This window comes from Lepidothrix coronata, unplaced genomic scaffold, assembly GCF_001604755.1.
Source record: "Lepidothrix coronata isolate B3197 unplaced genomic scaffold, Lepidothrix_coronata-1.0 Scaffold125, whole genome shotgun sequence".
Classification (NCBI taxonomy): Eukaryota; Metazoa; Chordata; class Aves; order Passeriformes; family Pipridae; genus Lepidothrix; species Lepidothrix coronata.
In genome coordinates this window covers 2176052-2203633 of record NW_016690305.1, presented here as the reverse complement: position 1 = coordinate 2203633, position 27582 = coordinate 2176052, and the positions used below count along the sequence as shown (strand labels likewise).

Sequence of the window (27582 nt, the reverse complement as noted above, 5' to 3'; positions counted from 1 at the left end):
GTGTTTTATATACCTCCTGTTCTTCCCTGAAATAATGGGCTTCTGGTATAATCCCACAGGCAAGCACAGACCAAACTCCTCTCATGGCTCAGGGAACAGCACCTCAGTCCAGCCAGCAATGGTCAACAAACTACACCAGATTCTTTCCTCTACAGTCAAGAACTATTCCTGCTCCTCACATCACTTACCACAAGTTATTAACTTACAAAAACAACATTGTAAACCAGGCTTAATGTACAAGTTGATGAAGAGAAACCTCCTGCACAGGGGCTGGCATGTGATATATAAGGTTACTAAAGGGGCTGCTTTCCATTACAGATAATCTGCCTCGTTGTCTTGGCAAGAGAAAGTTAGTGGTTATTTCCAAATCCTAGAGTCTTGTGGTTTTCAGGTCTTTTATCAACAGCCAGGGACAAAGGGAAGCAGAAAAATGCTGCAGATAACAGGCAAATCTCTCCCACCCCACTACTGCCTACTGATGAGAATTTCTCCTCTCCTGATGTTAAATGAACTGATTTAAAGACCCTGGACCTGACCATGAGCAGGGAGTCCCAGTCAACACCAGGAAAAATATCTGCATTTCCTTAGAAAGCTTATTTCTACCTCTCAAAACAAAAAGCAGCATGTCCTCTTCTACTAAACATCAAGCCCTAAAGCTTCTCAGACCCTGAAGTGGAACTGTTCACACTTCAGCTCCAATACTGCAACCTGAGGAGTTTCCATTTAGAGTATTACAGTTCCCTGAGCTCCCAATATTGCTTTTTGGACATGCCCACTAACTACTCTAGTCTTGAAACAATCAAGTTTCAAGTAAATCTCATCAAGATTTACAGACCTTACAAGCCTCCACTTATCTGTGCATCAGCCTTAGAGCCTCTTCTCTGGGCTCCCCACAAAACAAAAATAGCTGTTGTCACTGCTAACAACACACAAACAGAGGAGAAAATGTTCTGAACACTGCTAGGGCAAACATCTGGAGCAAGGACCAGTACTCAGCATTCTCCCCTCCCTGAATTACTACAGGAAGAAGTGATTCAGTCCAAATTTCCTGTATCTTGGGCAAGTGCTCCAGCAACTGAGCTGAGGTAAAAGGACAGAGAAACTGCCAACACTGCTCCCTACTAAAAAAGTGTGATCAGCAACTGGGGAAAATAGCAGCCTCCCCTTGTGCAGTGAAGCAGGGATTTCAGACTTTCCCATCAGCTAGGATAAGCAACTTTAAGTTCAGTGTGCTGACTGCTGCAGCCCCACTCAGAGGGGTCAAAGTCACTCTGTGCTTTACAGATGTGCAGCAACCAGTCACTCAGAGACTGTGAAACACTGAAACACTCAGCACTCCACATCCACTCTGAGCCACTGCTACAGAGCCAGGCCAAAGGCTGGGGCAGAATTCAGAGGGGACACGAGCAGGTCGTGGTACACACTGAGGTACAGCACCAGCACGGAGAGAACCACATGCTCCTGGAATTAGCTGAGCAACAACACAAACACAAAGCCTTTCCCCAAGGAGTTCTGAGGAGCCACCATATGGATGCCACTGGCCAACTGTAACCATCCAGCAGTGGTTGCCCCTCCCTGTTTAATGTTTGTTTTATGCACACCACGCAGCCAAGTCATGCAGTCAAAAACCTGTCTCCTTTTGCCAGATGAGAACCCAGGTCTATTTTCAGCTGTTGAATAGCAACCAGCTCCTGTACAACTGCTTACCAAAGGCACAGATTCTCTCTGATGATTTGAGATAGGCTGCTTGGATGCTTCATCTGCAAAATCTTTGTTTCCATCCACCACATGGAGTAAAGGCTCTGCTCCCAGCAAGGCAGGTGACTCCTGGCAGTTCTTCCTGCTGGTCTGGGAGGGTGGCTCACCCATCTCAGGGGGCACAGGTCCCGTTTCAGCAGCCCCACATTTCTGGGGCTCCCCACGATGATGCTGAGCAGTCCCATCAGGCTGGAGATGTATCCTGGCTGCTTGTTCATCCTGCATGTGCTGTGCTTCCCGAGCTGTCCTGGAAGGCAGGTTTGAGCACAGAACTGAGTTTGCCTCTTAGCAGCTGAACTCCAGCAAAAACTCACACAGAGGTAACAATTAACAGAAATGTTACTAACAGCCCTGGCAACCCAAACTTGTTTCCACAGCACTTCCAGATGCACATCCAGTCCCTAGGGAATTCTCTCTCCCTCTTCTGCTACTGTAGATACCAAAAACTACAGCCTGCACATCCTAAAACTGCAACAGAAAGGAGTGCAGCTGCCTGGGCCACATCTAATCCTGTCACCAAAAGAAGCACAGACTGCTGCTCAATCAGAGAGAGAGGCAAAGGCAGACAAAAGACAAACACTGCTGGCTCTGCAGAACACAAACCAGCTGGGACTCGAAGCTATTGCACTGCTGAAAGCACAAAGGCAGATTCCCAAACAGTCCTTGTGTTCTCCCAGACGCACGATGTGCTGGAGAGAGACACTACACACACAGCACGTCGTTAAAACCCACACATCCCCACACCCTCTGCTCTCCTCCACGCTCAGGGTCGTGCCACACTCACCTGTGCTGCACAGCCCTGGCCTGGGGCTCTTTGCCTGGCTCCTGCTGGGCAGTGCCCTGGGGTTCATCCGGGCAGAGCCGCGCACTGACCTCCAGCTTCGCCCTGGTCTCTGCGAGGTCCTTCCGCAGCTGCTGGTTCTCAGACTTCAGCTTGTGCAGCTCGACAGCACAGTCTTCCCTGAGGGCTCTCAGGGTCACATCTTTTCCCTAACAGAGCGAGAAGGGCTGAAGTCAAAAGTTCTGGTTTGCAGGACACCACAGTCAGACCCAGAGCAAAGGCCAGCAAGAGGTTCCTTAAGGCCCATCCTCTAACCTCGATTTTGACTGGCAAAGCTTTCCAGGCATTCCTGAGGGAAAATCAGTTATATATGCCTCACTGGGTCTGCATCCAGACAGGCTGTGCTGATCCACCTGGGAAAGCAAGTCTCTCACCACTGAATGCTTTTGAAAACAGGAAAATAAGGACCAAGAATAGTTCACCTGTATTTCAACCTGGCCTTTCTTTTTGAAACTCTGAACAACTTGCTTCTTCCCACTTCCTTTTTGCCAGTTCTATTAAATTTAGTTGATTCATTCATTGTCATCACTGCTGTATCTAAGGACTTTCCAAATGTGCATTAGCACCACCTGGCCAAGATCAGCAGCTCCTGTTTCATGGGTCTATGGAGCTTTTTGTTTTTAAAGCAGATTTCTTACTTTGCACCCTGCTACCAAGTTTTTGGGAAGTCACACAGGCAAAAGCCACCAGGAACTTTTCAAGCAGAAGTAATGGGCCTCAGGTTATTCGGTTTCATATCAGCCCTCTAGAAAGCTCTGCTTTTTCTCCATCTCAACAGCCACAAGCTTCTGTTCAACACCCTCCCAAGAACTTGGCACATTTGACAATCACCCCAAACTAATAGTAGAGCAAAGTATTTCCTTCCCACAGATCTGACAGGATAAAAGCTCTGCTATATTCCCATTAGGTTGTCAGCTGTCTGAATCCAGTCCTTGCCCCCTGGGAAGCATCCATTCTGCTTTAGGTGAGACAGAACTTGTAAACCAACCATTTCTTCCTTATTGCAGCCACTAAAATGAACCAGCTCCAAGGTATTATTCCTGTCAAGGCTGCACCTTTTCCATGCAGGCTCCCCTTCTCCCCTCTGGCCAAGAGGGCCTCACCAAATCTCAGGAGTGCCACAGCAGCAGCAGCCCACCCACCACAGGGCTCCTTCCTGGTGCACTATCCCAAGGCATCCAGCCCATATTCCCAGGCTGCAATCTGCCCTTGGACTGCCAGGGCCAGCCCTGCTGAACGGCTCCTCACCAGGGGAGAACATGTTCTCTCCCCAGTTATTTCAAGGACCAGAGCAGTTCCAGCTCTGGGACAGGCCAAAAGAACATCACAGATTCAGAATGAGAGGTTTGAGGTAAATTGGCATACAATGGAAGTGTAATAAAATGTACTACAAGCCATGGGCCAGAGCCCACGGAGAAGAAACAGATGATGGCTGTTCCTGCAGTTCTTCTCACCAGTCTCTGGCTGAACAAACACTCATTATTTCTGCACCTTATTTCCTCACAAATTGCTCCTTTTTCTCGGGTTTTAAGTTCACTGAACTCTACCACACATTTTGAGAGGCCTGGGCAAAGACTCTGACTGCTCCAGGGTGGGAACATACACCACCAGCCCCTTCCCATTTCCTGGTTCTCAATGCATACCTCCAGCACACCACACTTGGTTTTTTCCAGCTTCTCTGAGAGATGACAGTTTTCCAACCTCAAGGTTTCCAGCTGGACCAGAACTACCTGAGGAGACAGGGGCAAACAACAAGCTTAGAAAAAGAAGAGAGCACACACCCACAACACCCTCCAAGCATTTTCCACCCTCAAATTCAAGCACAGAGCAAGGTTTGGGCCGTTAGCTGTGCAGGGACCCTACAGAGAAGGCCATAAAAATAACCATGCACAGTCATTTTCTTGAGCTTCCAAAGATGTCATGCATCCAGGCCTAACTAGCGTGAGTTCTGTGGGATTCCGAAGAATTCTTTGGGATTCCAAAGAATTCTGTGGGACTATCAGTTACTGGTTTGAAAAGCAGCAGCAAGACAGATCCAGTGAACACCATGGATTAGAAGATTCCACCAGAAAGGTCTCAAAGTCTTTGTTCAAAGGCTAAAGAGAGAAGGAAACTATGAACATAACTAAAAAGCAGGATGGTATTCCAAGCCTTCAGATCCCTTAAAGAGACAGCATGAGAGTGTTCAGCCTTTTTTACCCTGTGCTCCACTGCTTTCCTCTCAGCTCTTTCAACCTCCGCCCTCAGCCGCTGTTCCAGGTCTGACGTGGAGTCACTTGCCGATGCAATGGTGATGTCCCGCTGGTGCAGCTCCTGTGTCAGCCTGGAGATCTCCCTTTTCATCCCTTCCAGCTCACTGCTGTGTGTTTGTTCAGCGTGAGAGAGCTGCTCTTTCAGCTGGAGGGAGACATGCACACGCCACCCACGAGCTTTTAGAAGATGTTTCAGCAAAGAAAGTGAAGTATCGCACACAACAATGTGATATCTCAGTACTGGAAAACAAAAGGCTCTATGTAACAAGCCCTCTGTGCATGTCTGTCCTTCTTGATTGAAAGCCACCTCATCCCAGTCCTTTCCCACACCATAAACTGCCAACTGGGACAGGACAGGAGTTACATGCTGTGAAGCACTTTGGAAGATCCATAATTCATCAAATTACGGTCTCTTTAACTCACCACTGGACCTTGGTGACCAACACCAGAGAGCCAAAGGTCCACCATCACTGTGGAAGCACAGTAACACTTGGATAATATAACCTTGCAATTTGCCACTCTGCCTTCCTGAGATATTTAAAGACACCATTTAAGGATGGCAACTTTAAATAGCTCAAGCCAGATTTTTCTTCCAGGAATTAATTTGTCCTAAGTCTTCTGAATCGATATTAGCTTGTAGCAACTAGAGCTACTCATGGCAAACTTCCACCAGCCAGCTATGCACAGGGTAAAAATATATCTCTTTGTTTTCATAACTACATGTGATGACCACTAGTCTCTGCATTATGAGACAATAATCATTCCCTATTTACTTTCCACATGACAGGCATGATTTTATTTTTAGTCTGTTCAATCTCATCTCTTTTCCAGTTTGCTAAGTCCTATTCCATTCAGCTGTTCCTTGTATAAAAAACACTCCATCCTTTGGGTCATCTTTTTCCATACCTTATCTTGGTTTATGCAATCCTTTTTTGAGGTGGCAGACCTGCACTGCATACAGTATTCTGGTAGGCACACTGTATATTTATTCAGTGACACAAAAGAACAACAGCAGCATAATTTCTTCCCCAGGATTCCATTTCATTAGTCAAAAATATTAACCACCCAAACATCCAGGATTTTTCTGAGTATTACAAGCATTTTAGAAAATTGAACCAGATGATCTCTGCCTAGCCATGTAAATACTGTATACATGGTGATTTATCTCCATGTCACCTCAATGCCTCCCAAGTATATAAAATAGAAACAGCCATCATAAATCTCTCTCTCCTCCCCAGCAGCCTGTGGGAGATTCATTTACTGTGTGGCTGTTTAGATGTGTAACCAAGCACACATCTCTGGCAAGATCTGCACCTCTACACATTCAGAATAAAGGATGAAGGATTTCCACACAAGTGATGTTTTTCACTCAAGTCCAATGAGGTTTCCACTCTACCAGGCTGCAGTGAAAGCTCTCACACCAGCTGATCCAGACCATTATTTAAAGTCAAGCCTTGTGGAGGGCTTGTTCCCCTTGGGTGCTCAAGCACTGGGGTGAGGCCCTCGTGCAGGTGAGCAGCTCCATCCTCCCAGCCCCTGACTTCATGTCCAGGTACCAAGCCTGAAACAAATCCCCTAATTCACATATGGACTAGAACACACTTGAAGCCCTGTATCTAGTGTGATAGGACATATCACAGCAAACTCATTCCCTCTCTGCTCTTCATCCTGTTGGGAGCCCGTATTAGGCTTAAACTCGTGATTCCAGACCCTAATTTCTTGGCATATTTGTCCCTCCAGCACTAATTCAGGTATTTTCACAGTGTACAGAAGTACTGTGAGATGTAGGGTAGGCCCAGGAGATGCTCACAAAGCCAAGTTCAGACACCTGCAAACACATCCTCTCAACTCCTCCTGTCAGGTGTGCTCCTTACCTTCAGCACATCCCTGCCTCCACAGCACCCCAGCCCTTGGTCCCCTTGGAACTGTGCTGCCTGTGCACATGGCACATGGGGGATCAGCTCACTCCTCCAGTGCCTCCCCAACCCCCAGGAACAAAGTCACGTTACCTTTTTAATCTCTGCCTTTGACTCAGTCTGGTGGTCTACCATGGACTGCAGCTCTTTGATATTCTCACCCAGCTCCGCCCTCAGCTGCACACACCTGGCATTTGAAGACACCAGGCTGGGTGAAAATGTAAAAGGACAGATTAGAATACCCCAAGGAGGGGGAAATGGTCAGAGAGAAACTCTGATCTTCAAAGCAGTCTCTTACGTCCATTGCAATAGAAACAGGACTCAACCCAAAGCTCCTCACCAATCCTTTGGGTTTGCCTTCCAAAATCATTTCAAAAGAGATCAGGAAGCTGACCTAACAGATGATTATTGTTTCTTGTTTATTCCTTTACCATATTAAGATTACAAACTTCCCATGCAAACATGAATCTGAAAACCACAAACTCAGAGAGGAATCACAGAATCACAGGATGGTTTGGGTTGGGAGGGACCTCAAAGCTCATCTCGTTCCATCCCCCTGCCAAGGGCAGGGACACCTTCCATGAGACCTGGTTGTTGCTCCAACCCCCACCCAGCCTGGTGTTGAACACCTCCAGGAATGGGCAGTCCACAATCTCTCTGGGCAGACCTGTTTATAACTCTTATCTCATGAAAAGTCTCAATCTGGTTCTTACCAGCTGCCTAACAAAGGCTCCTTAACCTATTAGTGGGAAGGTGCTCAGCCTAAGCAAGCTGGAACACTGAGAACACCCACAGTGTGCAGCGAAAAGCAGCCAACCAATTAGCAAAACAGTCTCACTATTACACTGCAAAATGAATAGCACTTGATTTCTTTAGCCCTTTGATATTTAAAACAAGCCTACAAAAATCAGTGGGACTGGTTAACTCGATGAATACAATTAGGTGCTGTATTATTATTCAAGATTAATTGCACTTCCAGGGGGAGCAAGCAGTGGGCTACCTGTTCTCCAGACGAGTCACCTCCGACTGCAAGTGCTGTTCCTTCTTCTGGGCAGCATCCAGCTGCAGCAGCACGTGCTCCAGCTCCGGAGAGGACAACTGCTTCCCTTGCAAGCGTTCCTCCAGGGCCCTAAGGAGAAACCTCAGCTTCAGTCTCAGCACAGAAACATCACATCTGAGTTTGCTGACACAAGGGAACACGACCACTGTTTTCTTGGAATTCTCTGAAAAATACAGAGCCCAGCAGCAGGTGAGGAAGCAAACACACAGCTGGGTGACAGCCCCTGCCTGAGTTCATGCTGACTGAAAAAGACTACATTTTAGTTTGATGTTGGCCTCCCTGACAGAGGGTCTGGCTGGCAGGTGAGCAACACCCAAGCCTTCTGACACAGCCACCAGAACCCGACAACTTCTGCACGCTGCCAGTGCAGATTTTGTCAAGATGATTTTGTCACAGATGTAGTTACCTCACCAAGGCCCCAGTCTGACATCATTAAATCAGAGAGAACTTTCAGTTATGTTAATTAAGCACGTTATCAACCCCGAACAGCCTCCAGCACTTGACTGAAAATGCCTGAGGAAAACAACTTCAAAAGCCCTGTGCTGCCTCCAGAAACCCAGCTGAGGGGAAATCGGGTTCCTTCCACACTCTTCACTCATCATCAGCTGATTTCAAGAGCAATGTAATTTGGCAAACACTGCAAGGCAGCACTTGTGAGAAACTACAGCACACCACTCTAGACACAACCAACACAGATCCAGCTGCGTGAAAATGCTGCTACTGTCCTCATTCCAGGGAGAACCCGGAATGTAGATCTGGATTCAAGAGCCTAAGTACCAGTGAGGTCCAGATGCTACCTGATGAGGAATTCCTTTGTGTGAAGAGTTTCAGTCATCCTGGCCAGCTCTTTCTGTAACTGTTCCTGCTGCAGCTTGGAACTGTCAATGAAATCCTCTTGAGACTGCAAGGTGGCTTTCAGTTCCCTCTTCTCATCCTGCAGCACCTGCACAGGAGGGAGAAGGAATGACTGTTGCAAGGTGGACCAAATCTGTTTGCTGTAATTTTTTAGGACCTTTGGAAATACTGCAGAGCAGCACAGGGGTACAAGATCAGTTTTGAGGCCAATCAGGAACTTTACAAAGGCTCTAGAAAGAGAAGAAAGCTCTGGGATTAAAAGCCTTCCCACTGCTTCTCACCAGCACTGCTTTAGACCCAGTTTCATAACAGCTCCTCCACTGACCTCTACCATTTTCTTGGACTGCCTTAATTCCTCTTGCACTCTCTGCTGATCTGCCAGAATCTGGCGGTTGTTCTCGCTCAGGTCATCCACTCTCATGTTCAGCCTCTCCACCTCCAGCTCGTTGGCACTGATGGTGTCATTGGCCCTCTCCAGCTTGCTGGTTAAGTGCTGGATTTCCGAGCGGCTGGCCAGCTCCACCGAGTCCAGGATCTGCTTCCGATTGGCAAGCTGGGTCTGCCAACAGCAGTTGGTGTGCATTAAAGGTAAATCACAGAAAACACAGTGTAGCAAACCACATTCAACACAGCTACTGATTTCTTGGTGTACTGAGCCACATTCTAAAGCACGCAACGTGACCTTCCAGGGAAGCAGGGAAAGCGCTGCCCCAGGGTTACACCATGGGTAACACTTCTGAAGGCAAACAGAATAAAAATAAGAAAATGAAAAAAGAAGGGGCCCTCTGATTCCAAAAGGGGTTCAAAGAGAATCTGAGAAATGAGGATCTCAAAGCACTCCAGCTGCCCGAGTATGAACTAAGAACAAAGCCACCTGCTGTTTTTGGCTCATGAACCCACGGCTAGACCAGGACAAACGGCTGCAGGTGAGAAGGTTTGTAAGTACCATGCACAAACCAGAGGTTACCCAACCGTTAATCCCTGCTAATTCCACACCAGGACAGAAAGCAGCTCTGGGTGCACAATGGAAAACCCACAACCACCAAACAACCCCAAAACCAAACTGGGTAACAGCCAATTTGCTCTGCTCTCTGCACTAAATACGTGGTTCCAGCAGCCTGGGAGAATGTTCACTTTGAATATTTCATTGTTTTAATGTAGACAAAAAAGTTACAAGGAACCTATGACTAGCAGACAATACATGCTCTATTATTTATAGGCACAATACCTTATTTCATAGCATTTCTTTCCACACAGCTAGCTGGTGAAATTTAACAAGCCAGCTCTCACATAAGCTTCTACGAACATTCATTTCATATATTCCCTTTTCATATAGAACCTTTGAATTTTTAAAGGCTGAAACAAAATATTTGAGTAGTCTTATACTCCCAATTTCTAAGAGTAGCAATTCCTGCCAGCTTGAGAATCACCACGTACCTTGGTTTATTGCCTGGCACATAATGCCTCATAACTTAGAATACTATAGGAACTGTGCATTTGCAAGACTATGGTATAATTTTGATTACAGCCTTTCATTATTATTTGAATAGTCATGACAGGAAAGGTAATCAGGAGGGGCAAGAGTAAAGCACAGCCTTTCTTCACCCGAGAAACCAGAGTACCAGACTGCCTGAATATTTATTTCTGCATTAAGAAAACATTAAAGCTGTCTCTTATTTTCATCCACAGAACATGCAGGCCAGCACAGAATTCCAGGTTTCACCTGCTGACTTTAAAGGCTGCAGGTGTTCCAGAAGGTGCTCAGAACTGCAGAAGAATGCCAGGCTTCCCTAAGCTGCTCTGCAAGGGATGAGGGGAAGCCAGATTAAAGGAGAGAGGGGAAGTATTCCATGGTCATGGATCTCAGCACGACTTTGTGCCAGCAAGACAACCAAGCACACAAAACATACAGAAACATCAAAGGCAAAAATGCAGCCCTTCCATGCTGGGCTTTTCAAGGCAGTTGAGGATCCAGGCAGTCTGTTCACAGTACCTAAGTCACCTACGCCGCTTCGGGAAAACCTCCCCAAATTCCTGGTTTTCTGCTGCACCACAGGAAGAGCAACTCTGAGCCCCGGCGTCCCAGCCCGCGCTCCAAGGACACATCTGTGCTCAGACAATTGAGCCATCAACGACACACAGACAGCAGAGCAGCGAGACCTTCTGCTCAAGGACTCTCTCTGCATTTGCAGATCTACTGGTGTCAGCCTCTCACAAAGGCCCTGTCAGAGCCAGCTTCAGTCCTGTCATCACAGACTCCCTCCTTGCAGGAGCTTCCACTCAAGAGCAACTCAGGAGCCCATTAAGTGCAAAGTCCCCAGCAAGAGCTTCTTATCAGTGTCTGCTGTGATTGTGTCAGTGTGACTTCACAGCTGTGCTCTAGGTCAATTCATCTCGCTCTGCTGCAGCACCACTACCTCCCTGAGCCATCAGCTTTGCAGGAACAGCAGCCTTGCCTTAGGAGACTGCTAGAAAAAAAAGGAGGGGGGGCTGAAAAATGCTGTTAGTTCAGTACTTTGTTAAAGCCTCTGTTGTAGGGAAAGAATATTTTCCAGCAGCACCCTCTGAGCTGGACCCACAAGGCACATATTTAGCTGCTGGCAGGTACACAGCTTTCAACATGATATAACAGCTATTTTAAAGTGTCATATGCTGTGGTCTCTGCCTCCCAGGGAAAGATGCATCCTACTGTCTTCTCTGCTAACCAGAGGGGTGTCAGGGAGAGCTGCACAAGGTTTATCTAATCTCTGCTGACAGACTCCAGATCTTTTTTCCATACAGCACTTGTACAAGTAAACCTTATTCCACCGGGACATTTTAAAAGTCACTTCAATGGCAACCTGAACTGGATGGAAGCCTGGGAGATTTCATCAGCCTCTCCCTCCTCTCCCTCCCTCCCGCTGGCACAAACAAAACAGAAACTTTGTTAATTGTACCTGCACGAGCTCGGAGTGCTCTGCCAGAGCCTTGCGCTGAGCCTCCAGCGATGCCACCTGCTGCTGGTACCGCAGGCGCTGCTTCTCCCACTCGAGCGATTTCTGTCGGAACTCCTGCAAGGACAGCAGGGGCAGCACATCCCCTTCCAGTTCACATCCACATTTGCCTTCTCTCCCGCCGTATCCTCACACACCTTTCCCCACAGCAGGGAAACCATTAGCCAGTCACCTGATGCACCGGCTCAGCAGCACAGAACCCTCACACACTGTGCTCGCTGCATTCCCTCCCCTCCCGAGGTAAAACCTCAGTGTCAATTATTGCTGTTTACAAATGTTAAGTGCCAACGGATTCATGGCTGGTTTCATGGGTTTGCTGTCAGGGGTTTAACAATTCAGACTGGCTTCAGCTTCCTGAACATGCTGCTATTGAAATCACTGAGATGACAAGAATGAAGTGCAGAACTTGAATGCTAATCTCTGCCCCAGAAACTGGGCACTGTGTCAGGCAGGTGTGTGTGTTACCACATCTTTGGGGTACAGGAGGAGAAAACTGAGTGGGGTTGAGCTCAGCAGAGCAGAAAGATTAAAAGACAAGAGAGGGTTGAGAAGAAGTTTGACATGTAGCTCCCTCCTCCTCAAAAAAAGTGAGAATACAACCTCCCCACACTGGAACTCATTCCATTCACATAATTTATTATTCTCTCAGCACCTTCTTCCTTTCATTTAGTCTAAGAACAACATCAAGGTTTATCCTGTGCACTCAGAGGCTCCAGTGCAGGAAATTGCCTTTATTACAGAAGCAGTTGAGAAGAGCTACACCTGGAGAGTTGATGAAGAGTACTCCTTAAACAGGATTCACAGTCCTCTTCCTAGCTGACAACTCAGTCACCAGTAAGTCAGTTAATACATACAAAGTGGTCAGCACTTGCTTTTTCATCACATACCTCCAGCTTCCTGGTCAGTCTGCTCAATTCAAACTCATCTCCTTCTTGTCCCTTGTTAGCATCTCCTCTGCCTCCTCTTGCTTTTTTCTTCTGCAGCTTCTCATAGCTCCTCCTCAGCCGGGACAACTGCGAGGAGACAGTGAGAGAGACAGCTTTGCTCAAGGCCCCAAGGCAGAAATTACAGAGCCCTTTGAGAGAAGGCACACAGAATGGTTCACACAAACAATCCCCTCATCAAGGCCACACAGCTCACAAGTGAAGGCTTCCATTGGGATAATGAGCCTACTATACCAACAGCACTGCAAAACAGGCCGAGCTGTGTGAGAGGAGCAAGATGCCACTGAAGTCGTGTCATCGGCAGCTTTAATTAAACCTCTGTCTTACCACGATTAAAACATGACTAAAATGATAAGATGGAGGTTAACATGTAGCTGTCAATGCAGCAAGAGCACATCCCTCTCTCTACAGGTGGCTCCCAGCCACAGGAAGAGCCGGCAGGACCTGTGGCTGATCTCCTCCCACGGAGGAGCACACCCACCACACCACACACAGCGACAGATTCCTGGGTGGATAAAATACACTTGGTGCAGCACAGGTGGGAACTGGAACTCTCCCACTTACTGGGAGAAGGAAGATTTGAGAATTGCCATTACCCATAATAACAACACCACTTCATCTGTCATTTTCTGCTTAGATACACCATGTATTTCACAACGAAAGGAGAATGCCAACAGAAAATATCACTCCTACGCCCGCTGCTAGGATGCTGGAGTCATATCAGGAGCAGGAATGAGGAAAAAACTCTTGACATTTAAATGACCCTCTGTGCAAATAATCACTTGCAACTGGAAGAGAGTTTTCCATCTGATGATCTCCCCTCTACTCAACTATTAAACAAAAAGTTTCCAAATAGCCACAGGAATTTGAGAAGGCATCATTCCCATTTTACTGATGGAGAAAGCTACGCCCATGGATGAACAGAAGGACCACGAGAAGAATAAATATTTGATTCAAGACATAATGCATTCAGTACTTCGGTGTGTTCAACAGGAACAGACAGATGTACAGGCTTAGAGTTAATACCAACATCTTTTGCCAAACACATCAGGAGAGAAGAGGTTTATTCTTTCCACAGTCTCAGTGAGTTAGACACTGTACCTGTAATTGCACTGGAAATGGTGGTAAACAGAGACAGAAATAATTTCCCCAAACAGTACTAAGAACAGAAGACTGAGGAATATTGGAGCTCAACGTCATCAGCATTAATACTGTGTGGGTAAAACACCCACACACTGCAATTTAGGCCACAACACACTCTGTATTTCAGCCTTAGCAATTTAGGCAGAGCTGCCAGTGTACCTCAGCTTTGCTTTGCAGCCGATGCACAATTCCAGTGGGAGCAGCCAGTGAATGAAGACTGTTAGTCATAAGGAACAGTGAGGTGTTTTAAATGAGGACAGATGCCTTCTGTCGTCAGAGCAGAGACTACCAAATTAATTTCACTTATGGCTTAGAGTGAGCAGGAACCAGGCCCAACCCTCCAGAGACAACAGGTCAGTGCTCTCCGAGCTGCTCAGGCCAGTTAACTCCCTGCCACTGGCAAGCAAGTGGAGACAGGCAAAGAGTTCAGCCCTAAACCTGGAATGCTGTTACACCACCCGCAGCACAGCTACCACCTTGCGGCGAGAGGGAGTTGAAAGCTCTGAAATTATTGTCAAACAGTATTTTCTGAGTATACTTAGTTTTTATTATGTGTATTAAGACTAATGTGCCTTGAGAGGACAAAATCCTTACCAACATCATCAGAGTCAATGGAGGCAAAAAGATGAGACTACACACCACTGTTATTTCTTGATCTCACACAAGCCAGGCAGTTACACTTCTACCCTTTCTGAATTTCAGAAATGCTGAAAGAGCAAACTGCTGCTGCCTTGTACCCATGGCAACTCCAGAACCAGCACTGTGGTGACTGGGATGGGCAGACACAGGTCATTTTTGCAGTAAACTTCTGCAGATCTCCAGCACATGAAAACATCTACTCCACATTTCTGCTCCAGCAGTTCTCTGTTCGTCACCAAGTTCCTCTGAAGCACAAACAACTGGCCAAGTGAACCATAAAAACGTCGCTTTGTCTACGTTCAATGCTCTTCTTTTGCAAGCACATAAACACTAAGAGAATGGGGAGGTTCAAAACCACAGCATTTAAACAAAAGCCATGATGCAAAGTATTTCACCTGTTGCATTGTACATCAAGTGGGAACTAAAAACCAAACCTCTCTTTTTGCAACTCACCTCCTCTTGGAATGTCTTCAGCTGTTGTTCATACTCTCTAGCCATGTCCTGCTTGGATTTTTCCACCTCTTCGACCTGGCGCCGCAACAGGCCAACCTGAACCAAGAGTTCAAAAGCAAATAAATACAGCAGTAGAAGTAGACTTTAGGTTAGTAAGCACTAGGATGTTTCAATGGGGTCCCTCACTATGAATCAGATTAAATCTGTGCCTAAATCTTTGGTAGGCTGGGGCCAGAACTGAAGCAGTTCTTTATTTGAGCCAGTTTCTGGCTTTCATTTTTGGGGGTGAAGCTGACAGGTTTGGCTTGTGCCAAAAAGGCTACTTCTATCAGTGTCTTCATCAAATTCTTCACAAATATGCATTACAATTTCAAGCTACCTACCAAGAGAAAGGCTGGCCCTGTCATTATCTTACTATGCTCAGGTAAAAAAGAAATTCCAAATGATGAGGGAGAAAGAAATAATTGGGGCTTTGAAATGCAGAGAAGACCTCCCTTACACTGATTCAACTGCTCCTGTGACTCAGTTTTGTCCTTTTTTTTTTCCCAGGGTACCCACTTTTCTAACTGCAGGTCCAAAGGACAAAGTGAAATTAAAAGAAATCCCCACAGAAAACTCACATGACTAAACCAAAAGCATGAATATACTCCAGTAGTGACTTTAACCAAACTTTACAGTTCAGTCTTGAAATCTATGTTCACTTTTTCGAGGTAAGAAATACTTCAAGTGTCTTGAGAAAACACAATTGATAATAACAATGATAACATATATGATAAAAATCACCATTCCTGCAAATGAAAATCCTGTGGCTCAACTGCAGTTTATGGCCCACATCTTGTGCAAAAATTTCACTTACTGATACTTCTCCACCAATACAGAAATTTTTTGCACTTCCCCCAGGCCTTTAATTAAAGACCACAAAACCTGAGCTGCATAAAACAGCCCTTGGAGAATCTCCCAGCTATATCTTACTGTAGTTTATGGTAGGAAATTGGGGTAGGAATATGGTAGGAAATTTTTTCTACAAATGACTGCAGGTTGCTGGGCTGTCCATTGCTGCTACAGCATCTCTGGGTTCTGTCTAGAAACTGAGCATTCAACCTGTGAATTCCACCAACCCTTGAGGAGCTGATCATTTGACTTTGACGGAATTATGAACTGGACATCTTGTTCCAACAGGCCCCTCTGTAAATTCTATTCCTAATTTCCTGATTCTAACAGGTAAAACACACTGGCTGTCTCCAAACAGAAAACAGTATGAAATGGAGGTACCTCCTTCTGTTTTTCCTGCAGAGCAGCCCTGGCAGAGGAAAGCTCCTGCTCCCGAGCACTCAGGCAAGCTTCCAGAGCCTGCGTCTGCCCTTCCCACTCGGATTTCTTGTGAGCCACCATGATGTCGATCTGCTTCATCAGCTCCTGCAGCTCGGCCTCGCAGGAGGTCAGGAACCCACCGCTGGAAGGGAAGGAGCCTGGAGGTAAAAGCAGCATCACCCAACACGGGACTCGGGTCCCAAACCAACAGAGGCAGAGAACACGCTGACTTGCACCAAGGCACCAACCGTGCACACGTAGGGCTTTGAACTCTTTGCAAATCAGCTTGCAGAGAAACAGGATCACGGAATCATTAGGGTTGGAAAAGACCTCCAAGACCATCAAGTGCAACCTTTGACCCAATACCACCCATGCCCACTAAGCCACATCACTTAGGCATTCATCCCTTTGCCCCAGGACTATGCATTATCTAAGTAAACCAAACCATGTTTAATTCATATTTTGTATTTGCCTTAACTGCTCTCCAGGCAGAGGCATTTTAGACCAAGCTTCAGTCACCAGAGGAATCTTACAGCCGAGCTTTCAGCTCCTGAAAACAGAAGTTTATCACAAATGCAGACAAACCTCGAAGCAGAGGGGGCTGGATGACAACATGATAATGAAGAATCCAACCCTCGCAATCCATCAGGGAGCACATGTGCCCTAGCAACGCCCAGACTTCTAATTTGGTGCAGTAATTATTGAAGCCAATTCCAGTAACTCCTCTAAAACTTCCCAAGCTGCTAAGCCAGGGACAATATTAAGGCTTGCCAGACACAGCCCTAGAGGGTGGTGAACTCCATAATGATCTTTACCCCTTTAATTTGCCTGTCAAACAGGGAGAACTGAAAAGAAATGGAAATCAATAGGTTAAGGGATAGAAATTTCTCTGCTCTCCCTGTGCGTGTGCACACTGCAAAACTTGGCAGTTTTTCTATAGGGAAAGAAATACTTCTTAAAGGAGCCAAAATCAGTCATATTTGAAGCTCACCCTGTCCTGTGAGTTAACAAAAAATTAGCAGCTATTATGCAGAGCAGGAACATTTCCTTCACAGCATCTGCTAACATGTAGCTAAGTCTAAACTTGATTTTTGCAACCAGTTCTCTGAAGAAGATACAGTATCAAATAAATCTGAGTCACATTCTCAAGGATGACTGGGAAAACAGCATCAGTGACTTTTGCTTCACGCCCGTTTAACACAGAAAACATTTTGTTCCATTATTGTCACTACAGTCTCTCTCGGGGATCGAAAAGTCTACATCCTTTCACCTCAGACAGAGCATTAAGGATTCCTCAGAGCTGAATGGGACTCTGCAGTTTCAACATGAGCAGGAAATAATCAGATGTTTTCAATAAAAACAGATAACAAAGTCACATCTCATTAACCTTGCACGGCTGCTACAAAATAAATATTTATTCACAAGAAGGGTTTAAAACAACAAGAAAAGAAAAAAAAAAAACAAGGTGGAAGGTTTTCAGGAAGATGTAAAACTAAATTGCTAACATAATACCTGTCCAGGGCTTATTGCAAAGCCAGCTCAGGCAGTGACTTTGCTTCTGCACCAGGTGAAGGCCACTGCACACCTGAGGAATAAACCTGAGGATTTATTCTGAACAGGAGGGAAGGTTAATACTTAAATCCTTTTGAATGACTGCTGTGTACAGTTGCATACACACCTCCCCTGCTCATTTCTCTGCATTCCTTCCAGCAAAGCCTCCATCACCAAATCCTGGTTGCTTCAGCAGCTAGGGGAGTACAGGAAAGCAGTGGTCACCCATGGCAATGCACGAACAAGGCTGCTTCTCCACCCAGCTGCAGAAAAAGCAGAAGCCCACAAAGCAAAGAAGTTAAAAAAATTACCATGAGCATGCAGTTACAGGTGAGGAAAACAATGGTCACCTTCACGAACTTGCAAGCCAAATATCTGCCAAATAAAGGAACTCCTTAAAAATTCCTCTTAAGTTATGTCTTAAATTATGAAAATAAGTTGAACAGCTTGACAGTAGCAGTACATCGTTTTAGTTAAAAATCACACCTTTTAAGTCACAAAAACATGTACGTGTGCACACACATAGAAATTTCACATATTGGTGAAGCAAGAAGGGTTCACATTAAAGGCAAAAACGGGGAATAAAAAGTTACCATGGAACCACAGTCAAAAAGCCAGAATTTATTTCAGTGGCTCCTCCATGAAACTGCAGCTCTCTAGCACAGAAATGGTTAAACTCATCCTGAGGACACAAACTTTGGTTTCACCCTGTGGAGGTATTAACACCATTTCCTCTTTCCAAAACCTATACACTGCCTCAAGTCTTGAAGATGGATCCTTCCAACATCTTCCTCAAAGACTAATATGGCATCATTTAGCAATCAACAAAAGGGGAGCAAGGGAGACTTTAGAAATGTAGGCTCAGCTCTGTTTTCAGTTCCCTAAGAAGCTTCTGTCCTCTTCTAGAGCACTTCAAACACCATCCAGGGATTAAAGCCTGCCCTTGGGAGTTCTGCTGTGTTTTAAATCACACTCATACAGAAAATAGACAGGAAAAAAATCCTATCCCTATTCTGATAATGTTTTGTCTCTCTTTGGTCCTGTCTGTGCTTAACAAAACTCCATCAGTATGCACAACACCTTCATGGTACTGCTGAGGGCAGGGTGCTGAGGAGAGCAGATGAGCACATCCCCTGAGCTGCTGACAGCATTCCAAGAGTTCTCCAGGTGGCAACAGCAGACATCAAACAGTAGCAGCTCTTCTCAACAATTCTAATCACACCTACACAGAATCAATTTTCAGTGGGCAGAGACATGAGGAGAGAGACAGCATAGAATTCTAGAACAGTTTGGGTTGGAAGGGACCTTAAAAATCATCTTATTCCATTCCCTGCCATGGGCAGGGATATCTTCCACTAGACCAGGTTGCTCCAAGCCCTATCCAACCTGGCCTTGAACAATTCCAGGGATGGAGCAACCACAGCTTCTCTGGGCAACCTGTGCCAGGGCCTCAGTACCCTCAAAGGGAAGAATTCCTTCCTAATATCCAATCTAGCCCTGTCCTACCACGACATGCCCTTGCTTCTGTCATCCCTTAAGCAGGGCCCCCACAGTACACCTGAATGTGCCAGCTTTGCATACCTGCCACCTCACCCACGTTTTGGGGGAAAGCCTTAAAATCAGACATCTCTACCCTGGTTTATGCTTCATCAGGTTCATTGTTTAGTATTAAATTTTGGTCTCTCGAGCTTGCAAGTCGCATAGTGCCACTGCAGAGGCCCAGAGAAGTTGCCTTTAGTCACAGCAAATCACAGGCACCTGAAGTAAAGACCCCCACAGCTACCACAAGAGAGGACAATCTCCCTCATTAACTACAGCTGAAGCAAGGACAGCTCGCTGATCACTTCTGAAAAAGTGAAGAAAATGGAAATATTTGGAAAAAAACCAAACCAACAAACAAACAAAAAAACACCCCAAAATATTTAAAAATAAACAAGGCTTATCACCCCAACTCGATAGAGAACTGTTGTAGAGTCAAGTGGAGAAAACCAGACAATACACAGGAGGACTTTAAAGAATAGTGCCCATAAGGAAAGACTGGGAATACTTTGTATTTAAAAACATAGAAAGATGCAATTTCGAAGTGTTGCTGGAAATGTGCTTACAATGAACAGAAAAGCAGCAATAACCTCCCAAAAGCACCACCACAGACGTGCCAGGGGGCTGGAATGCCACCTGCGGCAGGAGCCCGGTGCACACCACCCGTCGCCGGGGGAAGAATCACAGAATCAGGTTGGAAAAGACCTCCAGGATCGTCGAGTCCAAGCTATGACCGAACACCACTTTGTCCCCCAGCCCAGAGCACCGAGTGCCACGTCCAGTCCTTCCTTAAACACGTCCAGGGGTGGGGATTCCTCCACCTCCCCGGGCAGCCCCTTCCAATGCTGGACAGCCCTTCCCGTGAAGAATTTCTTCCCAATGCCCGACCTCAACCTCCCCTGGCGCAGCTAAAGCCTGTGAGGTGACTGCAGGAGTGACCGAGGCCAGCGTGCCCGGGCAGTGCCGCCGGCCCCGGCAGAGCATTCCCTATTCCCGCTGCGCTCCCGCTCCTCCCCAGCAGGAGCCTCCCCGCTCTCCGCCCATTCACGGTGTTTACCCCGCACCCGCCGCGGCAAGTTTCGCTGCCCGGGGCCCTTCCAGCGCCGCTCCCCTCGCCTCCCTCCCCGCAAACACCCCGCACCCGCCGGCCTTCTCTCCCTTCCTTCCCTCCCTTTCCTCCCTCCTTCCCTTCTCCCGCCTTTCCCCACCTAACGCGGGCCCGGCCCGGCCCGGCAGCACTGCGCCTGCGCGGGAGCCGCGCCTGCGCACGGCAGGGCCCGGACACGGGCAGGGTACGGCGGGATGGGGACTCTGCGGGGACATGGGGGGACATCGCGGGGAATACCGGGGGGACACACGGGGGGTATATGGGAGGGCACGGGGGGGGACATTGGGGGACATTGAGGGGGTTACCGGGGGGATCATGGGGTTAGGGTCTGCGGGGACGGACACTGGAGGGGGCACCACGGGGGAATGTTCGGGGGGGTACCGAGGGGACCGCGGGGGGACACCGGGAGAACATTGCGGGGTCATTCGGGGCGGTACTGAAGGTACCACGGAGGGGACACCGGAGAGGGACACAGTGGGGATACGGGGCACACGGGGCTGTGTCGGCCGGGAGCAGCGCGGATCGCACGGCCCCGGGGCTGGGACCGCTCAGCCCGGCGCCCATCGCCGCCCCCGTGCGGCGGGGTGTATTTAAATAAATACCTGTAGTCACCTACCCTGGTCTGGTGTAAAATAAATACCTGTAGTCACCTACCCCGGCACGATCGAGCCGCAGGGTCACACCGGGGCGAGTCCCTGACGTGACACTTCAGGGAGGGCAGAGTACAGTGAGACACCCCGGAGGGATTCTTGTAGCCGGGGGTGAAAGATAGGTCTTGTTTTTCTTCTGTTTCACCAGTTTCCTGGACTTCAGGTTCGGGCAGGATTCTGGGTGCCGTGAAATCCTTTGTTGTGACTCTCGTAGACTCGTGAAGCCCACTCGTGAAGCCCACACTCGTGAGGCACAGCACTGCTCAGGGCAGCAAAGGGCTCTTGGCAGAGTTACAGGGGTGCTCAAACTCACTCAAAGTAGGCTTCTAGTCAGTAGATATAAACACGTGTAAATATCATTAATAAAAACCTGCTGCTTTTATGTATCCATCTCTGATGCATATCAATCTGCAAATCACTTTAATAGTGTTCTTTTCAGGTGAAGTAGTTCTTCTGTGGTTATAACCCCTTTTTGAGTGGATTAGGAAAATCAAGTTTAATCTTAACAATTTAATCTTAACAGGAATTAGATCCAAACTAGAGCAAGCTCAGAGTCCGAACTGCAGCTCCTTGGCTGGGGATGTTGTTGGGAACAGCATCTGCTTTGTGTCACAGGTTTAGCTGCACTCACCTGCTGTGAGGATGGACAGCGAGGTGCAGAGGGATGGCAGGATCCTGGATTTGATCGATGACGCGTGGAGGGAAGATAAATTGCCCTACGAGGACGTGGCTATCCCTCTGGTAGGTGAATTGCTGCTTATCAATCTGAGTTAAGGCTGCTGTGTTTATCTCAGCCCCTTCCAAGAAACAGCACAGGGTATTGCTTGTGGTGCAGCTGATTTGTACAAAGGGCTCCTGGGATGGATCTGACTCTTTCCTTGCCATATATGCCAGTCACTCCTGTGTGCATGAGGACTTGGATGTTTCTGTCCCCCTTGCCCTGACCAGTTATTGAATCTTCTCAGAACTGGAGTGCCCTCCCCTTCACACCGTTTTGGGTTTGGCATCAGGGAGAAGTTCTGGTTTGGAGAACAGAGATGATCAGTCTCACGCTGACAGCTGCAGTCTTGGTTACACTTTATTTCCACTTCCTGAAATTCCATTAAAAGAAGCTGAAAAATTTTCGTACCTGTTTCCAGTCAGTCTTTTCCAGATCCAGCATTGCTGTTGGCAGTTCAAGGACAGCAGTGAATGCACTGGCACCTGCAGTGCCATGTCCAAGGCATGGCAGCTGTCCTTTCATCCAGGGCACAGCTGCAGGGTGGGAGAGGGGCAATGGGGGAAAAGCTACTGCTGATCCCACAAAGCCCAGAGTTGAAGCTTCAGATCTCCCACTCTGAAACCTTTGCTTAGCTACTTTGAAACTTCCAGGGAAGCAGGAGGTAGCTGAGGATTTTCCCTTTCCTTGTTCTCTCTGGTGCACAAGCTTTACCCTGGCTAGCACTGACAAGGCAGTTGTGGGGATCATGGGGTGTTGGTCTCCTTCAGCATAGACACATTTCCAAATTGTGACGTGGCTCAAGCTTTAGCCTTTCCACCACTGGCTTTTCAGAGAGGACAAGGAGCAGCTGCACAACCCCAAAATCCATATATACAGCACACACGTTTTTCTGCCAAGAGCTGGGTTTGAGGGAGGGATCTTGCAGAACTGTAATTGTCAGATAAAAGAGCCCAAACCCCCTATTGCTTGGGATAACATTTATAAGGCAGGCTGAGTATTATAAACTGGTTCCTTACTGACATTTGCCTTTACCTTGAGTCCAAACATTACTGTTTCTTCCCTTACAGCCACCTCTTGGGCTACTTACAGTCACATACAGATGGCAGCCCCAGAGCAGGAAGCCTCACCAACTAACAATAGAAAGAAAGGCCTGGCTGTGGATATAAAGATTCCCAGAGATGAGATTGCCTCTGATCACATGGGAAAAGTAGCACGAATTCACAGGAGACTTACTCAGGAGCACTGTACAGGAGCAAACAGAATGGCTGTGAAGTGCTCTTTGAGCCTGTCCTGAGCATTTGCTCCAGTGCCCACTTGAGAGATTCCTGGGAACTCAAATGGGCTCAAATCATACACTGTTTTCAAAACTGAAACGTTTTAGTTACCTCATGCTGGGATTTCCAGAGATCTAGAACTCAGAATTCCTGCCCAAATGGTATCTGGCAGAATAGCATTCACTGTGACAGCAGCAGTACAGCAACACAGAGAACAAATAATAGAAGAGAGTTCTGACTTCTACTGTTGCTCCAGCACAGCCACACCTGAGTCCAACACATAGAGAGGAAGGATTTCTCACCTGCCATGGGAATGAAACATGTTACAGAACCAGTTGTCTTAATAACAGCTATAATAACTGCAGTATCTGTATTCTTGCCAACAGCAGAAGCAGCACATTGCAAACAAGCAGTGGAATAATTGCATTGCACTGTTATTTACTTACTTTGCATTTGCTATATATTCTCCTTCGCTGTGTGTGCAGTCTGAGTGTATAGCAAGGCCCCAGGGTCCTGGAAAACCAATTTACCTTTCAGATTAAGCACCATATTCATGTGAAAAGAATATTGTTCATAACGGGGCCCAGTAATATTTTTAAGTGGATCAGTATGTATGATATTTATTGTTCAGATGCACCCTCTGGTCTCGTTTCTATTTATCCATACAAAGCCTTAACAACCTGCTGCTTTCAGGAAGTATATTTTGTGTGGAATGCATTGTACCTCTATTTTGTTCTCAGAATGAGCTCCCTGAACCAGAGCAAGACAACGGTGGCACCACCGAGTCTGTGAAAGAGCAAGAAATGAAGTGGACAGATTTGGCTCTCCAGTATCTCCATGAAAACGTTCCACCCACGGGAAACTAGTGAATCAGTGAGATTTCATGCAGCAGATGCATGAATGCCACATGAAAATATTTTTCAGCTGACCACTGGTTGTCAGAAGCTGCTCTAAGGAAGAAACAGCATTCCTGAAACATTTGGATTCCAGCAGTGGTTCTGCTCACAGCGACCAGTTTAAAATGCTTCTGTAATGAGTGTGAAATAGCAGAGGCTCTCTGACACCCAGAGCTAAGAGCAGAATGTTTCACTTATTTATTTCAATTTTTCTGTTAAATTTTTCTGAAGTTGGTGCCAATTCTGATCTTCAGTGTTTTCTACACTTGATTAAAAAGTAGTTTTTACTGTCTCGAGTTGTTAGTGATTTCAAAGCTCACAATGGGATCGTTGTCTGGAGTTCAGTGCAGAAACCCAAATAGCTGTGAGTTGTTACCATCTTCCACTAGTGTGTGGCTGAGGAAGGATGTGTGGGGCAGGTGTGAAAGGTTGGTCAACAGATCCAAGAGCTGGAAGTAACCTGTAAACACAGGTGGTTACTTGAACTCCTCATCTCAGGATCTGATGGTGGAGGTGGAGAGCATGTCCTGTGCTGACCTCCTGGGAATGTTTGCCAACACACACACCATGAACAGACAGTCTAATTTATGCTAAAATGGTGGTTACTCAAAATCATGGTCTTTAGAGGGATGATTGAGAGTTCCAAGGAAGGGCCTGCCAGTCCCAGGGTATTGCCAGTCCCAACCTATTGAAATGAGAGGCACCTGGATGAGCTACCTCAGAAGGGAAACAGAAATCCAAGGAAAGAAACAAGTATAGCTTAGCTTCAGGCAATAAGTTGTTACCTCTTTTTGTGCTGAGAAGAAAGGCAAGGCCCTCTTGATTTATCCCATTTTATCTCTGATTCACAGATGTCCTTTGCAACAGGTAAAAGCCTTCTGTTCCTCTTCGTGTTTCACTGTTGGACTGATTCTGTCTCACCATTGGCAGAACTTCTTGCTAAGGAGAAAATATTTTGACAGAGTTTAGGATTACTGGTGGGGGTGAGAAAGGAACTGGAAGGAAAACAATGTTTAAATTATATTCTTTTGCCAGTGCAGCAGAAAAAGCACTGTCCTGGACTTCCAGACTCCACAGAAGTTTCTGAGTGTCTTTTCTCAGTGTTTATCCTCTCCAAAATAACAAACCCCAGCTTTTGCCTGGGTGATCCGTGCCTGCACCAGACAAGCAGCACACACTTGTCTGAACAGGAAGGAGCTGCAGACAGGCAGCAGGAAGAGTTAAGGATTAACCCAAGAATTAGCAAAGTCAAAAAGCTTAGTTTGCACAGCATGGACCAAAGAACCAGCTATGCAGCTGGGAGCTGTAATAGCTCAGCTCCTCGTTGGATCATCACCGGGAGGAAAAAGCAGAGCCTTTGCTTAATGAGGGAGTTCTGATCCTCCCCAGGTTCCCTTTCCCTCGCCTACAGTTAGAAGAATTTGCTAAGAAAACGTCAGGCAAAGCTACCACCCAGTTTCTATCCAGCAGCCATCCCTGCTCTCTCTTCCCTTCCTCTCTCACCCTTTTTCAAGCCCCCAACCACCCTTTTCTTCCCAATTTTGCCACTATATCTTCCAGCTTCAATGTCAGACTTCCTTTCCTGCCCCTGGCAGTTGTCTTTGCTTAGCTATCTTCTGCCTCCCATCCATCAAGGAAAGAAAAAGCCCTTCTTACTTGAATTAGAGCTGAATTCATGATGTTCCAGCAGGTCTTTGAGAAAATGTGGTGGGAATGCCAGTTGTATGAGTGTCATCCAAGGCAGCAGATGCTTGGGAGCCCAATGGAGAGCCAGACTGCCCCAAGTACCTTCCCTTTGTCACACATAGTGCCGTGCACCTGCCTCCTGCCTGAGGGGACAGGGCTTTGTGGGTTAGAAGGGACTCCAGAGAGCAGGAGGAACATGGGAGATTAGGGATCATCATGAACTTTCCAAAGGCAGGGCCCTGGGAAACCAAGCACTGGCCCTGCCCAGATGCTTATCAGACTTGCAGTGACACCTACAATCCTCTTGACATTCTCTGCAAAAGAGAATAAGGCAATAATTTCCTTAGTTTCAACACAGTGTAGTCAAATTGCTGCTTACAGCGTGATACCAACCCATTTGTGTCTTTGATTAGTCATCTCCCAGGGCAAACTATGTCTAAATTAAGGAAACCTGTTAGAATAGAAAGTGCCCCACCTTTTTAAGAAGAAGCTTCAGTTGTATAACTAAAGACTGGTCTTCATTTCTTGGCTGGTAACTTCCTGCTTTCACCACACCTACTGGGACAGGCAGAAAAAAAAAAGGGAGCAAGTTGCTGTCAGAGCCAGCAGACACATGCCAAAGAAACTGTGGGGTCCTTAAGGTCTCTTACCCATAGAAGCTCCATGTGGAAGTCCATATGCTGAGGCTGTGTGTTGTGTTCATCTACCTTTTGCACGGGGTGAAAACAGGTAAGAAACCAACCATTTGTTTTGAATGTTTTTTGTCAGATATAACACACTGTGCTTTACAGAAACATGACTGTGTCTGCCCTCTGCATTACAGTTACTGTGTAGGGTTTCTCACTAACATAATTTATTTCGGCAAAGCAAATTATACTGGTTACATGGATGGAGTCAGTTCTAAGAGTTCCAAATGTAAAACCAGAAGTATTTTTTTTATTATCTTTTCCTCCCTTTGCAAACATTTCTCTTATATAAGTACTATCCATCTGCACTGAAAATCTCATTGGAAATCTTCAGAGAAAAATGATTTCTTTTCAGGGGTGTCGTGTACGACAGGGGCGAAGGATGAATTACCATTTATGAACAGTAAGCTCCATTTGATATCCTCACAGCCCTACAAGAATCAACCTGTGTAACAATAAACAAATGTACTGCCTTGTGTTAGCATACACATGGGAGCCAGTCAAGTTACAGCTCTCTGCTTTGTAGGGAAAACAAACAGGATTAAAAAAACCAGTATTCTTATAAATACTAACTTGTATTTCATCGGGTCCTCTGGAGTAATCTCGGGGTCACGTTTTGCTTAGTTTGTTTAATGCGCTGCAGGAAATGTACTCACAAGAAGTGGGGAAAAAGAGTTATGTGAAAAGGCAGGAGGAAACCAGGGAGCTATTGAGGACCAGTTTAAGAGGTGGAGGGCACACTGTCTGTGGAGAAGTGATGGAAATCTTCACCAACACTCCTGAGATTCACGTCATGGTTGTGAATGCTGAAAGGGGAGAGTTACTGTCGATGGTTAAGAGCAGTCTGTTGAAACACACTGTACAGAGCCCAGGCAAGGTGGCACAGTGCCAGAGAACCTGCAGACAGACAGAGAAGCACCTCTGTGACCCAAGGGCCACAGCTGGGACAAGTGACCACTGACCCACTGATGTGAAAAAACTGTTGGAAATTCCCTTTGCAAGAGGACAGACTAGTGGAGGTAAAAAAAACTTGGCTGCTATTCTATTCATGCAGCCAGCTCAGGACCACAGCCCCAACACCACCGTGGCAAACCCTGCCTGTCCATAGGATCAGCATCCAGGAGAGACAGAATAAAAAGCCTCCAAACACCATCTCCAAGAAAGGAATGAGAGAGACCAGGGGAATGCAGACCTTGATAGCACTGCCTGGGACTGTTCTTGTGACCACAGTACTCCCACCTGGGAGTATGTAACTTCAGAACATACATATTCAAACTGAAAGAGAGTCTGTTTAGATAACATATTT

General features: G+C 46.7%; 2 protein-coding genes and 1 long non-coding RNA gene across 6 annotated transcripts in view; 1 reads left to right on the top strand and 2 right to left on the bottom strand.

Moving 5' to 3' along the window:
- Positions 1–21174, bottom strand: part of CEP63 (centrosomal protein 63) — a 22273-nt gene extending 1099 nt beyond the window's left edge. The window contains exons 1-14 of one of the 3 annotated variants that reach the window (XM_017826304.1): positions 21018–21174; positions 17844–17979; positions 16127–16307; positions 14855–14950; positions 12563–12688; positions 11619–11732; positions 9008–9241; positions 8625–8770; positions 7768–7896; positions 6861–6975; positions 4799–4996; positions 4243–4329; positions 2543–2748; positions 1708–2005 (exon numbers count right to left, since the gene is read on the bottom strand). In XM_017826304.1, coding sequence (XP_017681793.1) covers positions 1708–2005; positions 2543–2748; positions 4243–4329; positions 4799–4996; positions 6861–6975; positions 7768–7896; positions 8625–8770; positions 9008–9241; positions 11619–11732; positions 12563–12688; positions 14855–14950; positions 16127–16307; positions 17844–17887 — 1974 coding nt within the window. In that variant the 5' untranslated portion in view covers positions 17888–17979; positions 21018–21174. Of the gene's footprint in view, positions 1–1707; positions 2006–2542; positions 2749–4242; positions 4330–4798; positions 4997–6860; positions 6976–7767; positions 7897–8624; positions 8771–9007; positions 9242–11618; positions 11733–12562; positions 12689–14854; positions 14951–16126; positions 16308–17843; positions 17980–19821; positions 20376–20463; positions 20492–21017 lie in introns of those variants that run through there. The other 2 variants (XM_017826305.1, XM_017826306.1) reach the window with 2 other exon arrangements.
- On the top strand, positions 20502–24196 carry ANAPC13 (anaphase promoting complex subunit 13). 2 transcript variants are annotated; one of them, XM_017826314.1, is made up of 4 exons: positions 20532–20547; positions 21162–21240; positions 21621–21754; positions 23749–24196. In XM_017826314.1, exons 3-4 carry the CDS (start codon positions 21656–21658, stop codon positions 23872–23874), a joined length of 225 nt encoding a protein of 74 aa, XP_017681803.1. In that variant the 5' UTR covers positions 20532–20547; positions 21162–21240; positions 21621–21655; the 3' UTR covers positions 23875–24196. The 2 variants fall into 2 exon arrangements, with proteins under 2 accessions (XP_017681802.1, XP_017681803.1); XM_017826313.1 differs by lacking the exon at positions 21162–21240 and having other exon boundaries at positions 20502–20547; positions 21629–21754.
- Positions 22094–27582, bottom strand: LOC108502885. The gene is made up of 5 exons (XR_001876648.1): positions 25561–27582; positions 24690–24843; positions 24511–24589; positions 23455–23521; positions 22094–23310 (listed from the first exon to the last, which is right to left on the bottom strand). It is a non-coding gene; the product is annotated as an uncharacterized LOC108502885 (long non-coding RNA).

Bases quoted from the DNA above. Each gene is read 5' to 3' on its own strand.
- ANAPC13 (XM_017826313.1), top strand. From the start codon at position 21,656: ATGGACAGCGAGGTGCAGAGGGATGGCAGGATCCTGGATTTGATCGAT. The intron at 21,755-23,748 runs GTAGGTGAATTG...TTTTGTTCTCAG, and splicing joins AGGACGTGGCTATCCCTCTG to AATGAGCTCCCTGAACCAGA.